Here is a 13,092-nt window from a genome sequence, read left to right on the forward strand (position 1 = left end):
CTCAAGTAGCTCCTGCTTTATAAAAAAAGGCTTTAAAAAGTCAGAAGAGTTCAACCCATTGAAAAGTAAGAATAATTGTAAATTGAGCATTTTTTGTGAAATGTAAAAAACTGTTCCCAGTGGCTGGAAGTGAAAATAATACTTCTAATGAGAAGCATACCAGAATGATACTTCTTACCAAATATCATTCTTTCAAGAGTGTGCCAGTACTCCCAGGAACAGCATCTAGAAAATGATACTATATTGGGTTTTTTTCAGCTGTGGAAGGTCTGCAAAAGGAAACACCTGAGTTTCTTTCCATTCTGAGAAGTCAAAGAGACAAAAAAAATCACATTATAGAGACAGAGTGGCGGTACAAATCCTTCCCAGCAATAAGCAGCTGAGAGAATGGACTTGCACACACAGGGCTCATCAGGTACACATTCCAGCTGCAATGTTTTCCCCACGTTACAGCTGTGTGTGTTTGATCCACAGTCAGGAGACGTCTCACCAGCCCTTGAGTGCTCCCCTCGCTTCTCTGTGTTCGGGAGAGCTGGGGACGTCGGACTTAATGAACTCGGAGGTCTTTTTCGGCCCCGATGGTTCTGTGATTCCGCGGCGTTGAAAACAGCGAGGTGGCGACATCGTGAGGTCAAACACCGAGGGAACCTGCGCTCACTCCACCCATCGGTGACACATCAGCACCGCAGGGCCGTGGGATAAGGGCTCTCAGATCTGCGTTCATCACCTCAGTGGGAATGGGAGTCATGGGAGAACATACACGTAAGAGTTTTTCGGCACTGGAAGCATCCCGAGGCCTTGCCTGCCTTGGTTCATCAGCAAAGGGATCTTATCCCACCTAACAGCAGGGTGCAGAGCAGATGGACCTGGAGTTTTCTCAGAGTGCACAGGGGTAAGATGGAGGGCAGAAAACACAATTGGCATCAAGAGAATGTGTTGCCATGATGTGCCAGGCTCACAAGAGCCAGTGTTGCTATGGATAACGTGCCCTGTTTTGGATCAGGAGACTGCAGGCTGGGCTTTTGTCCAAGTCTTTGTCTGAAGTCAGACGCCCTTACCTTCCATATGGGGTTTGGAACCAGAAGAAGTGATACCAAGACAAGAAGCCACATCTGAGATATTCACTAATCCTGTCACCTTTGCAAACATAGGATAAGGGAAGGCTGGAGTTATCCAGATGCTTCAAACATTGGTCCAGCAAGGAAAGACCACTCTGCCATGGCTCATCTACTGCCCTTCACCAGGGCTGTGGGGAATAGAGCAGGAGGACAAAAACAACTGTTCCTGAGGTGCCCATCTCACATTCCACAGGTGGGACAAGCTGACCCCGGTGTGATTTGAACACACAGCCTTCTGATCTGGAGTCAGATGCGCTGCCATTGCGCCACGAGGTCAGGGATGGGACACTGTACCCCCAAATGTCATCCCAGACTTTGGGCTGTTCTTTGAGGGAAGGGAAATTTGAGTTGACAGGAGTGAGACCATCTTTGCCTATTGCCTTGCTGAATGAAGAGGGCTCTAAATGAGATACTTCAGAGGAAGAAGGCCAAAAATTACCACTGCCCAGAGCAGCCCTGCAGAAACAGGCACCTGGGCATGCTGTCTCCAGAGGGACAGGAGGGATGGCATGCCAGCATCTCCCTGGGGAAACAGGCCCCATTCACCTGGAAGATGGATCCATCTCCTGTGGCAGGAGGGACCCTCATGCCTTTCACACAGCCTGACTGGGGTCACCTTCCCAGGTGATGGATGGAATCTGCCCCTACATCTCCTGGATCCATGCAGTTCACTCTGCCCCTCTGCCCCATCCCTCCCTGGGCTCTCACCCTTCAGCCAGGTCACTGATGTTGTGGTGGGTGTCTGCCATGGTTTGCCTCATGAAGAAGCTGAAGGAAGTGAAGGCTTCCTCTGAAAAGTGAAGAATCTTGTAACTGCAGGCTCAGTCACCAAAGAGCCCAAATAAAGACTATGAAAGGAATGTTCCTGAAATATGTGATGATGACTGGAAACAGGGAACATGAATTTACCAAGGGCAGAACACTCTCAGACAATATAACAGATTTCTTTAAAGAAATTTCTTCCTCGGTCATAATTTTTCTTGGCTTTAGTTTGACCTCTGATGGGGTATCACAGACATGTCACTGCAGCAGGACACAGACACAGAGCAGCTGAGCTGAACCCAAAGACAAAGTGAAGTGGCACGACCAGGGGACAAAGGTGCTGGGGTCAGTAGTTGGCAGCCCAGCTGATGTCCTTCCCTGCCTGATGCTGCACTGGGTGTTGGTTGGTGTCTGTGGTGGGCACAGAGGAGGTTCTACAGAAGGAAGGACGTGGGCAGGCTGATGGGGACATGGGAATGACGAGGGGAATGGGCCAGTGGCGCAATGGACAACGCGCCTGACTACGGATCAGGAGATTGCAGGTTCGACTCCTGCCTGGCTCGACTCTTTTAGCCCAGGGAACTTCCTCCTGCTCCCTCCATCAGGACCTTCCTTCTCCTGCCCATCATCCCTCCTCCCAGGCCTTCTGCAGGGCAAAGTGCTGGGCTGCCCTCTTGCCCTGCAGGAAGGAAAGAGTCCCTCCAGACCTCATGGCCTCCAAAAGGGGCACAATGGGGTCAGCAGGTGGGACCAGAGGCTGGGGGCAGTGGCACAATGCACTATGAGCATGCCTGACTATTGATCAGGACACTGCTGGTTCAACTCCTGCCTGGCTTGCCCTGAAACTGCCTGGCTGTTGTGGAGGTGACAAAGGACAGCTGCCTTCTTGAGTTCCTTACTCTTCCAGGCTTTTTGTTCATCTCTCTGGTATCAGCATCCCAGGAACATCATTTTGTGACATCAAAGCTGTAAGCAGTGCACTCCTTCCAGAGCAGAACTTTTCAAGGCACTGACAAACAGCAGCAAGACCAATGTGAACCTCAAAGGGGGCTGAGGACCAGAGTACATGAGGTGCCAGGACAGTCTGGATGCGCTGGGTCTGCCCAGCCTGCAGGGCAGCAGTTCAGGAGACATCTGTGTTCTGCTGAGGGACTTGCTGTGGTGCCCCTGGCTGTGGTGTGGGTCCCAGCTCTGCCCCTTTTGGAGGCCATGAGGTCTGGAGGGACTCTTTCCTTCCTGCAGGGTAAGAGGACAGCCCAGCACTTTGCCCTGCAGAAGGCCTGGGAGGAGGGATGATGGGCAGGAGAAGGAAGGTCCTGATGGAGGGAGCAGGAGGAAGTTCCCTGGGCTAAAAGAGTCGAGCCAGGCAGGAGTCGAACCTGCAATCTCCTGATCCGTAGTCAGGCGCGTTGTCCATTGCGCCACTGGCCCATTCCCCTCGTCATTCCCATGTCCCCATCAGCCTGCCCGTGTCCTTCCTTCTGTAGAACCTCCTCTGTGCCCACCACAGACACCAACCAACACCCAGTGCAGCATCAGGCAGGGAAGGACATCAGCTGGGCTGCCAACTACTTTGTGACCCCAGCACCTTTGTCCCCTGGTCGTGCCACTTCACTTTGTCTTTGGGTTCAGCTCAGCTGCTCTGTGTCTGTGTCCTGCTGCAGTGACATGTCTGTGATACCCCATCAGAGGTCAAACCAAAGCCAAGTTAAATTATATTCCTTGGTATTCTCTTGACCATCATGGAAATCACCTCCTCACTGAAACCTATCACTCTAATCAAGAGTGTCCTGCCCTTGGTAAATCCGTGGTCACTCTTTCCAGTCATTTTCACATCCTTTCATTTGGGCTTGGATTTCAGTAGTATTGCTTCTGTAGTCTTCATGTTGGCCCTGAGCTGAGGTTGCCCAAACTAGAGCTCTCCATTTGGTCTTTCTTAATCTTCTTGAAAAAAAAAAAACTTCTCATGTTGTTCATCAGAAACTTGTCCCATTTTCCATAATCCTACACTGATTAAATACTCTTGACTCACCTCAAGGAATCCCCTGGACTGACTACCATTCCATGTTACCCTGCCAGGCAAGTATTGCTGTCCAGATCCTCCAGAAGTGACTGAGCTTGCAGTAAAAAAGCTCCCAGCATTTTCTTGAGGAAGACTTCACCTCCTTCGTGAGACAAATTGTGGCAGACACCTACCACAACTCTTCACTCTGTCACAGCTCCTGGCTCAAAGGCAAGCTCTGGGCATCGTGTTCCTCACACAGCCCATGCCAGAGGTGTCCCACTAGAGCTGCCCAGTGCCCCTCCCACAGAGAAGGCCCCCAGAAAAACAGAGGGGTGTTGGTGGCGCCCCAGGTGTGACCCCGGTGTGATTTGAACACACAACCTTCTGATCTGGAGTCAGACGCGCTGCCCTTGCGCCACGAGGTCGGGGTTGAGGGATCCAAGGACCCCAGGCTGGGTGGTGGGAATGTCCTTTCCATGGGGACCACCCCAGGAGGGTCAGACACCCCAGGAGCAGGGCTGTAGCTATGGAGGGGAAGGGGCAACCTGAGGGGATGTTGGTCAAGATCTGGCTGCAGAGATCAGTCCAGGCTGCAGGATGAGCATGCAGGGTGGGACGAGGGGATCTATAGGATCAGTTGCAGGCAGGAACCAGGCTCAGGGATGCTGCAAAGGAGGATGGTGGCCCGGGGGGGACCACGGGTGGGCTTTGAGTATGTACCCAGAAATAGTCATGGACAGTGTTTAGAGCAAAACATCCATGGGCTTGGTCCAGCTCCTGATGTCCTGCCCCAGCCACAGCCCTGTGTTAGCTGGAAATGGCAGCTGGACTGTCTGCAAGGAAGGAAAGATGCTCCACCAGTGCAGGCAAAGCTGACCACCAGCTCTGGCCAGCTGGAGTCCTTGCCTCAGGAAGGAAGATTGTCATGGACAAGGGAGGTGAAACCTCTCTCCCTCCTCTCCAGCTCCACTCCCACCCCAGCAAGCTGGAAAACAGTCTGCTGGGTACCAGGGTGGCTGGGGAGGGACATGGTGAGGGCACAATACAGGCAGGGGCTGGGAAAAGCTGTGCAACGGAGAAAGAACCTGCAGATTCCTGCCTGACTCAACCTAATCCTGCCCACAGCCAGGCCAGAGAAGAGGTCTCAGTATTACTACGGTTATGGAGTTTTTTAAAGTTATAGAAATGTTATAAAATTATATGAAGTTAGAAAAAAGTTAACTTCATAGTTATACACTTACCCTGAATGTGACTCCCTCCAGTGCCTAAAATTCGATGTCTGAAACCAAAAACCCACCCCCACTCTCCAAACATATTAATAATAGTCACACATTTACTCTGTGGGTTATCAATGCTGAAGATGGAGCAAAGAGGCATCTCCTCTTGCTTTTACCTTTCCAGCTAAGCAAAGGTCCCTGCCTCCTCCAGTAGCTCTTCCCACAAGAGGGAGCCAGGAACCAGCTCATGGGCTCCACAAGCTGCAAGTCAGGCTGGAGATAGGTTTTGCTTAGTGAAGGACCCTCCATTCCTAGGCCAGACTGGACAATCACCTTGTTTCCTTCCTAGACATACAGAATTTTTTTCCCCAGAGCCCATTTTTTTTTTGGTTATTAGTCCCAATGGTCACTATTAGACTTCCCCCCCCCAGTTTTCCCTGCTGAGCACCCCCAGTGGCACCTCTCCTCATCCATCCCACTCTGGTACTTGCTTAATTTCCAACTGCATGACACAATAGCTGAGATTCAGCTGCCTAAATTCAGGTATCTAGTGTTGTGTTACAGGATCTGCTGCCTGGTCTCTATTTGTCCCTTCAAAAATATTGAGTATCCCACAGACTCTGTTCCATGCAATATCTTGGATGCAGCAGGATATTTGTTATGGTGTTATGTTCAGGTAGCTGAATCCTGCCTGAGGGTGGAAGTCAGCCCAAAGATGTGGCCATTTCAAGTAGGTGTCTCCCCACAGGAGTGTATTACTGTGTTAGACTGTTGGGTCACAGAATGCTTTGAAGAGATGCAGAAGACCTTTATGGACACTTGGCTTTCCTGTGTTCATTTGTATTTTTAAGTAGAATATAGTGTTGTTTGATATCAGTTTGACAGAAAACTGAAATTTCCAGATTTCCCAGCAGAACACCCCATTCCCCCCAGTGTCCCTTTCCAACTCTTTAAAATGTTATAAATAAGGTTAGGTTTCCAGCTAGTTTGAGGAGCACAGCACCTCAACTGCAATCAAATCCTCCTGATTTACATTGCCATAATGAAAATCTGGATAAGTTCTTGGGGAAAGCAGATGTTTCCCATAATTTTAGTGTCCCAGGTTAATTCAGGGATACCCCAGGCCCACTGACTGAAAACTTCAAAATGAAAGAGAAGTCCTTCCTTCCTTCCTCTCAAAGGGATGTGAGTCCCAGACCAGATTAACAAGATTTCCTCCACAAAAGAAAGATCACTAAAGGATTTACCTTTAGTCCTCATTATCCAAAGCCATCAGGCCCTTCTACTCTGTTCTTCCCCCTCTACTCTGCTCTGCTGAGCCCCCACCTGCAGTGCTGTCTCCAGTTCCGGGGCCCCCAACACAAGAAAGACATGGAGTTGTTGGAACAAATGCAGAGAAGGCCACTAAATTCATCACTGAACCAGAGCCCCTCTGCTCTGGAGACAGGCTGGGAGAGCTGGGAGCGTTAACCTGGAGAACAGAAGGCTTTGGGGAGACCTTAGAGCCCCTTCCAGTGCCTAAAGAGGCTCCAAGAGAGCTGGAGAGGGACCTGGGACAAGGGACTGGAGTGACAGGACAAGGGGGAATGGTCTTAAATTGAAGGAGGGAAGGTTTAGATTAGATAATAGGAAGAAATTCTTGGCTGTGAGGATGGTGAGGCCCTGGCACAGGTTGCCCAGAGAAGCTGGGGCTGCCCCATCCCTGGCAGTGTCCAAGGCCAGGTTGGACAAAACTTGGAGCAACCTGGGATGGTGGAAGGTGTCCCTACCCACGGCAGGGGATTGGAACGAGATGATCTTTAAGGTCCCTTCCAACCCAAACATTCCATGTTTCTATGACTCTATGATTGTCTATCCCTCAGACACACCTCTCAAATGTGATGGAAGTCTCCTCTGGAAGTCTCTGTATCTCCATTGACTCTCAGGGAAAGCAAGAAGATTACATTACATCAGATAGCTGGGATAGGTTTCCTCCCACATCTTTTGGAGGCTGACAGATCCCTCCACCTGAACCAGTCTTCTGCATTCCCTTCATAGACAGTGGAGAGAAGCAAGCACTGGATGAGTCGAATGGAATAGAAAGGACACTGGGTACATGAGTGGCTCCAAAGTGTAGACATCTCAAGTGGAGTGAGGGGAAGCTCCCATATAATTTCCTTGTATTTAATGTAAAACATTCACCCCCAAAAGCCTCAAAGCTGAAGATCTCCAGTTATGGGTGATTCATACTAATAATTACCAAAATAGTGATTCAAACCCTGCTCAGAATTCTGCAGTTGTTTACCTTTTTACACCCTGCATGGAAATGCAGGAAAAAATACCTCCAGTATTCCTGTCCACTGGTAAACTGGGAACAGGAACTGAGAACAGGCCTTTCTGTGATTATTGCAACACTGAGCATGAGGAAGTATTGACTACTTGGAGGGTTCTTGACTTTCTCCACCCTCAGCTGCAGGTCATAGAATCATGGAGTCACTGAGAATGGAAAAGACCTCTGGGGTCCTTGAGTCCAACCATTCCCCCAGCGCTGCCAAGGCCACCACTAACCCATGTCCCCAAGTGCCACCTCTATGAGGCTTTTAAACCCCTCCAGGGCTGATGGCTCCACCACTGCCCTGGGCAGCCTGTTCCAATGCTTGACAGAGCTTTCCATGAAGAAATTTGTTTCTAATATCCAATCTAAACATTCTCTGGCACAGCTTGAGGCCATTTCCTCTTGTCCTATCACTTGTTACCCACAAGAAGTCCACCTCTGAGTCTCCTTTTTTCCAGGCTGAGCCCCTCCAGCTCCCTCAGCAGCTCCTTGTAAGATATCATTAGGCAAAGGGACAAACTTCACCTGTGTGTAAGCATTTCTTTTGTGATCCATATAGAACCACGTCTCTTCTCTGGAATAACCTGGGAAAGGAGGAGAACAAACAAGAGCAAATGAAGTGCAGATGAGGCAGAATGAGATGTCACTTGAAATCTGAAGATTTTTTTACCTAGAATAGAATTTCTGATTATAATTTGAAGGGGGGGTGTGATTGTATAAACACTCAGAGCCTCATAGTGAGGACATCCATGTGCAATGGCTGGAAATCAGAAGGAACGATTCTGAATGTAAGATTACTGGACAAGCACTCCTCTTCCACCAGATTATTAACACAACTGAGGTTTTGAATTTGTCCTTAATTTCTCATGAATTTTTTTTTTTAAAAAACAGCATTTTCAGTCCATCATTGAACAGAACAGGACCATTTTTTAAAGACAATTGATGAGTTAGAAAGCTGGACTTCTGCTCCAGTCTGACAAAGTACAATGCCAGATGCTGTCTGAGAGCTGAGATGAATATCTCAGGTAGGATCTCCCTGGCTTCAGTGGGAACCTGAGCCAGCTGAAGGTTTCTTGACAGGGTCTTTGCTTCACCCCTTTTTCTGGAGTACTTGAAAATGGACATAAACATCTCTCCTGCCACTCTGCTGCTCAGGAGACTCAATGGCACCTGCAAATTTGAAATGGAAAGCTAACAAAGAAACCAGGGAGGCAGAGAACAATGCACAGCAGCTGAGGGGGAAGTTTATATTGTTGGTATCAGGGCTGCTGGGTCAGAACAACATCAATAAATATCAAGTAGAGAAACAGGCTCGAGTAAGTGAGCTGGTTTCTTCTGCTCTGAGGGAGAACCTGTGCTGTCAGCTGCCACCTCCACATGACTCTGGGTAACACCATTCAAACTATGTGTGGACAGATCCCTGGGAAGATTGTGTCATGAATCTCACCCGTACTCTGCTCTTTGTACACCTGTAAAGGTGCTGCTCATAACATCTGCAAACTCATCATCTTCACCTCATGTATCATAGTCATGGAATGACAGAATGGTTTGTGTTGGAAGAAACCTTAAAGACTATCCTGTTCCACACACTGCCATGGGCAGGGACACCTTCTGCTATCCCAGGTTGCTCCGAGCCCATCCAACCTGGCTTTGAACACTTGCAGGGATGGGGCAGCCACAGTTTCTCTGGGCAACTGAGAAAGTATGACCCTGCTGTACATCCTGTGATGTAACAGTGGTTCCCAAGAGAAAGAAATGAAGGATAATGACCATTTCACCCATAAACATATGAAATAATTGTATTTCGTTCTCTGAAAGGTGCTGTGAAGAAAAAGAAAATGTTTTTTCTTTGTCAGATTATCCTTGAAAAGCCAGAAAAGTGACAAAGCATTTCCTGAAACAAAGAGGAGTCAAATACTCATTTCTTGTTTATAGGCACTCGGGGGCTGAACAACAGCTTCAGGCAGTAGGTGCAGGAACCCACAGTGCTGACAGCTACTAAGATGGAAACATCTTAATTTTCTTAGTAGAAAAATGGCATTTTTAATAATAATACAGTATGTTCCATGGGAGTGAAGTCCTGGCAGCCCAAGCGCAAACCAAGCTGTTAATTCTAGATTCCTGTAACATCTTGTTCCCGGAGCATGGCAGGATTGTTCATAGAATCACAGAATGGTTTGGGTCGGAAGGGTCCTTAAAGATCATCCAGTTCCAACCCCCTGCCATGGGCAGGGACACCTTTCACTAGACCAAGTTGCTCAGAGCTTTGAGCTCGAAGCTCAGATTTGAGGATATGAAATGTGAGAGCTGACATACTCAGCCTTGGGGAGACTTTCTGGCAATTTCCACATGCTTTTATTTAAATACATTATGAAACCAAGTGAGCATTTTTGCAGAAGTGCAGGTTGGTGCATTCTGACTGACACGTGTTTTCCATAAAACAACAATCCATTCAAACTGAAACCCTGTGAGCTCTGGGCTTGGCCAGCTAAGTACAAGTATCTACAGCAAAGGTTTCCTCACGTGTGTTGGATCCTAAGGTCCCACTACAACTAAACAAGTGATCTGTGTCCTAGAATCAGTCATTGAACATCTCATTCCAATGCAGCCACATCCATATTAGATGTCTACATCTATTTGAACATAGCACTGACCACTGCCAGTGTAGCACCTTCCAGTACCTGAAGGGGCCTATAAAAACCTGGAGAGGGACTTTTAATAATAGCATGGAGTGAGGAGAGACTGGAGCACGTGGGCTATGGAAACAGGATGAGAGAGCTGGAGATATTCAGCCTGAAGAAGAGAAGGCTCCAGGGAGACCTGAGAGCCCCTTCCAGTGCCTAAAGGGGCTCCAGGAGAGCTGGAGAGGGACTTGGGACAAGGGCCTGGAGAGACAGGACAAGGGAGAATGGCTTCCCACTGCCAGAGGGCAGGGATAGATGAGATATTAAGGAGAAATTCTTGGCTATAAGGGAGGTGAGGCCCTGGCACAGGCTGCCCAGAGAAGTTGTGGCTACCCCAACCCTGGAAGTGTCCAAGGCCGGATGGACAAGACTTGGAGCAACCTGGGATACTGGAAGGTCTCCCTGCCCATGGCACAGGGTTGGAAGGAGATGATCTTTAGGGTTCCTTCCAACCCAAACCATTCTATGGTGATCCTCTGATATTCCAGCTGCCTTCTCTCCCACCAAACGATTACTAATTTCCTCCAGGTTGTCCGTTACCAACACCTTGATCTTTGAAGTCAACAAGCAACGACACTCTCAGGTGGGTCAGTGTTGAGAACCAGCCCTCCCAGTGGTCAGGCAGGGAGGTGTAGTCATTTCTCCACTTGCTTTCATGACCCTGTGCCATTGTTCAGGCTTAGCCGTGTGCAGAGGTCAGACTGAACTCGCTGCCTTCCACACTCACCCCTGCCAAGGTCCCCCAGACAGCCAGCCCTGCTCCCACAGCCCTATAAATGCCACAGTGCTCCCTCCTCCCCTGCTCAAAGGTTCTGGTGTTGTGGCCCTGTCTCCACGCTGCAGCTGAGACCTTCCACCATGAAGCTCTTCTCCTGCCTCATGGCTCTTCTCCTGTTCCTCCTCCAGGCTGTTCCAGGTAAGGGGCAAGACCCACGCTGGTTTCTGCCTGTGTAGGAGGCACAACTTGCTTGTGTGGTGGTGCAGAACATGCTCTTCAGCTCCTTTCGTTAGAGCAGTTCCCTATTTCTCACTCTAGAAGTAGAAGTGAAAAATGAACCTGTGGTGACCAGGTGTCAAACTTGAACCTCCTCACCAGATGTTGGTTTCTTATGACTCTTTGATGTCTTTTTGTGTCACTATTGGAACATGATACCATGGAAATCATCTGCCTCTTCTAATCCAGGGTTAGAAATTTTCTCCCTTGTGTAGGGCAGAAGAAAGCAGAGATATTCCATTTTATTACTCAAATTGAGCTACACCAGCAAAGCTGACTTCAGCTCTCTGAATATTCTGCTTCCCCTTCCTCTGCCCCTCAGCTGCACTAGTTTTCTGATTCTGTTCTTCATATTTCTTCTACATGTTCATCACGCTCAATGAAACTCCTCGTTCTGGAGTCAGGCTTTTGGAGAAGGAAGGAACCAGGCAAACTGCTTGTCCCCCTTAATTGGGCCATATCCCACTTTTTGGGGCTTTTTAAAGTCACAGTTACCTCCCAGGGCAGGTTTTCACCATGCTGTCCCTTGCATGACCAGCCTGCAGCGTTGCAGGCCGAGAACTTAGAAGCATCCAAAGGCTGGGCTGTCACTCCCTTCTACAGCATGAATGTTTGGTTCAGAAACTTGTCATCAACATCTGCTTTTCACTCTAGTTGTACAAAAGCTCTCCTTGGAGTCCTGTGAGGTCCCATGAGTTTCTCAGGACTTTTGGAAAAGCTGCCCTGAGTTTTGGGGGTATTTGTATCAGATCCCTAAGTGGGAGCTGCGGGGTTTCAGCAGGAGGAAGACCCATGAGAATGGACTGATCCTGCAGCACAACTGGGAATCCCATTCCTCCTGTAGGTCTCGGCTTGCCCAAGGACACCCAGCATTGTTTGGAATACCATGGCTACTGCTTCCATTTGAAATCCTGCCCGAAGCCTTTTGCTGCGTTTGGAACTTGCTACCGGCGTCGGAAAACCTGCTGCATAGGTGTGTGTGTGGGGACCCTGCCCAGGCAGGAGAGGACTAAAGTCAGCAAAACTTGTCCTCTTTGCCTCCAAATCATAGCACCATGGAATGGTTTGGGTTGGAAGGGCCTTAACACTCATCTCATTTCAGGAATTTCCAGCTCAGGATTTTTATATTTAGGAATCTTTGTGTTTAAGAGTCCTTACTAGATTTCCCCTCCCACCTTACATTAGGAATTCCTTCTGTTTGTTTTAAAGCTTCCTCCCTCACAATTTTACTCAGTGCCACCTACCTGAAATGTAAACATTCTGCATTTTCTTCACACCTTTACAATATCCCTCCTTCAGTTAATTCTTTTCCAAGCAGGTCTTAAATTCACTCTTTTACAGAAGTGCTTTGATAAGCCCCAAAGTCCATCTTTGTGCCTTTGCTTTTGGAGACACAGTAACCACCACTTCCCAACAATTTCTGATGTATGAGCTGGTTCAGATGACAGTGTCATATTTTTTTGCTCTGACTTATATCCTCTAAATTGCAGACACGACATCAAACTTCCACATTTGTCAAGAGGAGGGGGGTCATTGTGTACCCCCAGAAATCAGATGTCTGCAAGAGCAAGTGGGACTCTGCCCTCGCAGGGGATGGAAGTGCTGCACAGAAGTGTGACAAGGATCTCATGGAATTGTAGAAAACAACAGAAATGCATGGCCAAGAAAACAACCGAGGCTTTTTTTCTAGTGTTTTAGACATGTCTGGTGTTCTCAACATGCAAAATGTGTAATTAACTAGAGGTGATATGTTTCTTTATATAACAAAGGCAATAAATGCTAAATAAACAGGTATAACAGTTGTGTACCTACGAAAAGAGGCAGAATGTCTCTCCATTACACCCACACACAGAAATCCACACAGCTTTGCTGCTGCATCCTTGGAAACCACATCCACTAAGCCTATTTACCAGCCTAATCTTACTTACCAGGTTGATGTTATGCTTGGATGTTTTACAGGATTGGGGACAATTAGTCAGGGAGTCACAGAACCATTTA

The 13,092-nt window shown here is 48.3% G+C and overlaps 1 protein-coding gene and 4 non-coding genes across 5 annotated transcripts; 2 read left to right on the plus strand and 3 right to left on the minus strand.

Moving 5' to 3' along the window:
- Positions 1-1,322: 1,322 nt before the first annotated feature.
- On the minus strand, positions 1,323-1,394 carry TRNAW-CCA. Its single transcript has one exon. It is a non-coding gene; the product is annotated as a tRNA-Trp (tRNA).
- A 976-nt stretch (positions 1,395-2,370) lies between these two features.
- Positions 2,371-2,443, plus strand: TRNAR-ACG. Its single transcript has one exon. It is a non-coding gene; the product is annotated as a tRNA-Arg (tRNA).
- Positions 2,444-3,238: 795 nt separating this feature from the next.
- TRNAR-ACG lies at positions 3,239-3,311 on the minus strand. Its single transcript has one exon. It is a non-coding gene; the product is annotated as a tRNA-Arg (tRNA).
- Positions 3,312-4,238: 927 nt separating this feature from the next.
- TRNAW-CCA lies at positions 4,239-4,310 on the minus strand. Its single transcript has one exon. It is a non-coding gene; the product is annotated as a tRNA-Trp (tRNA).
- A 3,191-nt stretch (positions 4,311-7,501) lies between these two features.
- Positions 7,502-12,832, plus strand: LOC113999039 (gallinacin-11-like). The gene is made up of 5 exons (XM_039381954.1): positions 7,502-7,509; positions 7,976-8,035; positions 10,910-11,016; positions 11,939-12,067; positions 12,585-12,832. The coding sequence occupies exons 1-5, from the start codon at positions 7,502-7,504 to the stop codon at positions 12,710-12,712; spliced, it is 432 nt and encodes a 143-aa protein (XP_039237888.1). The 3' UTR covers positions 12,713-12,832.
- Positions 12,833-13,092: the final 260 nt, after the last annotated feature.

This window comes from Pipra filicauda, unplaced genomic scaffold (assembly GCF_003945595.2).
Source record: "Pipra filicauda isolate LSUMZ 115617 unplaced genomic scaffold, ASM394559v2 scaffold24_size8852520_pilon, whole genome shotgun sequence".
Classification (NCBI taxonomy): domain Eukaryota; kingdom Metazoa; phylum Chordata; class Aves; order Passeriformes; family Pipridae; genus Pipra; species Pipra filicauda.

Excerpts from the sequence above, each read along its gene's own strand:
- LOC113999039 (XM_039381954.1), top strand. Across the intron at positions 8,036-10,909 it reads AACAAACAAGAGCAAATGAA|GTTCTGGTGTTGTGGCCCTG; the intron begins GTGCAGATGAGG and ends CCCTGCTCAAAG. Across the intron at positions 12,068-12,584 it reads TCGGAAAACCTGCTGCATAG|ACACGACATCAAACTTCCAC; the intron begins GTGTGTGTGTGG and ends TCTAAATTGCAG.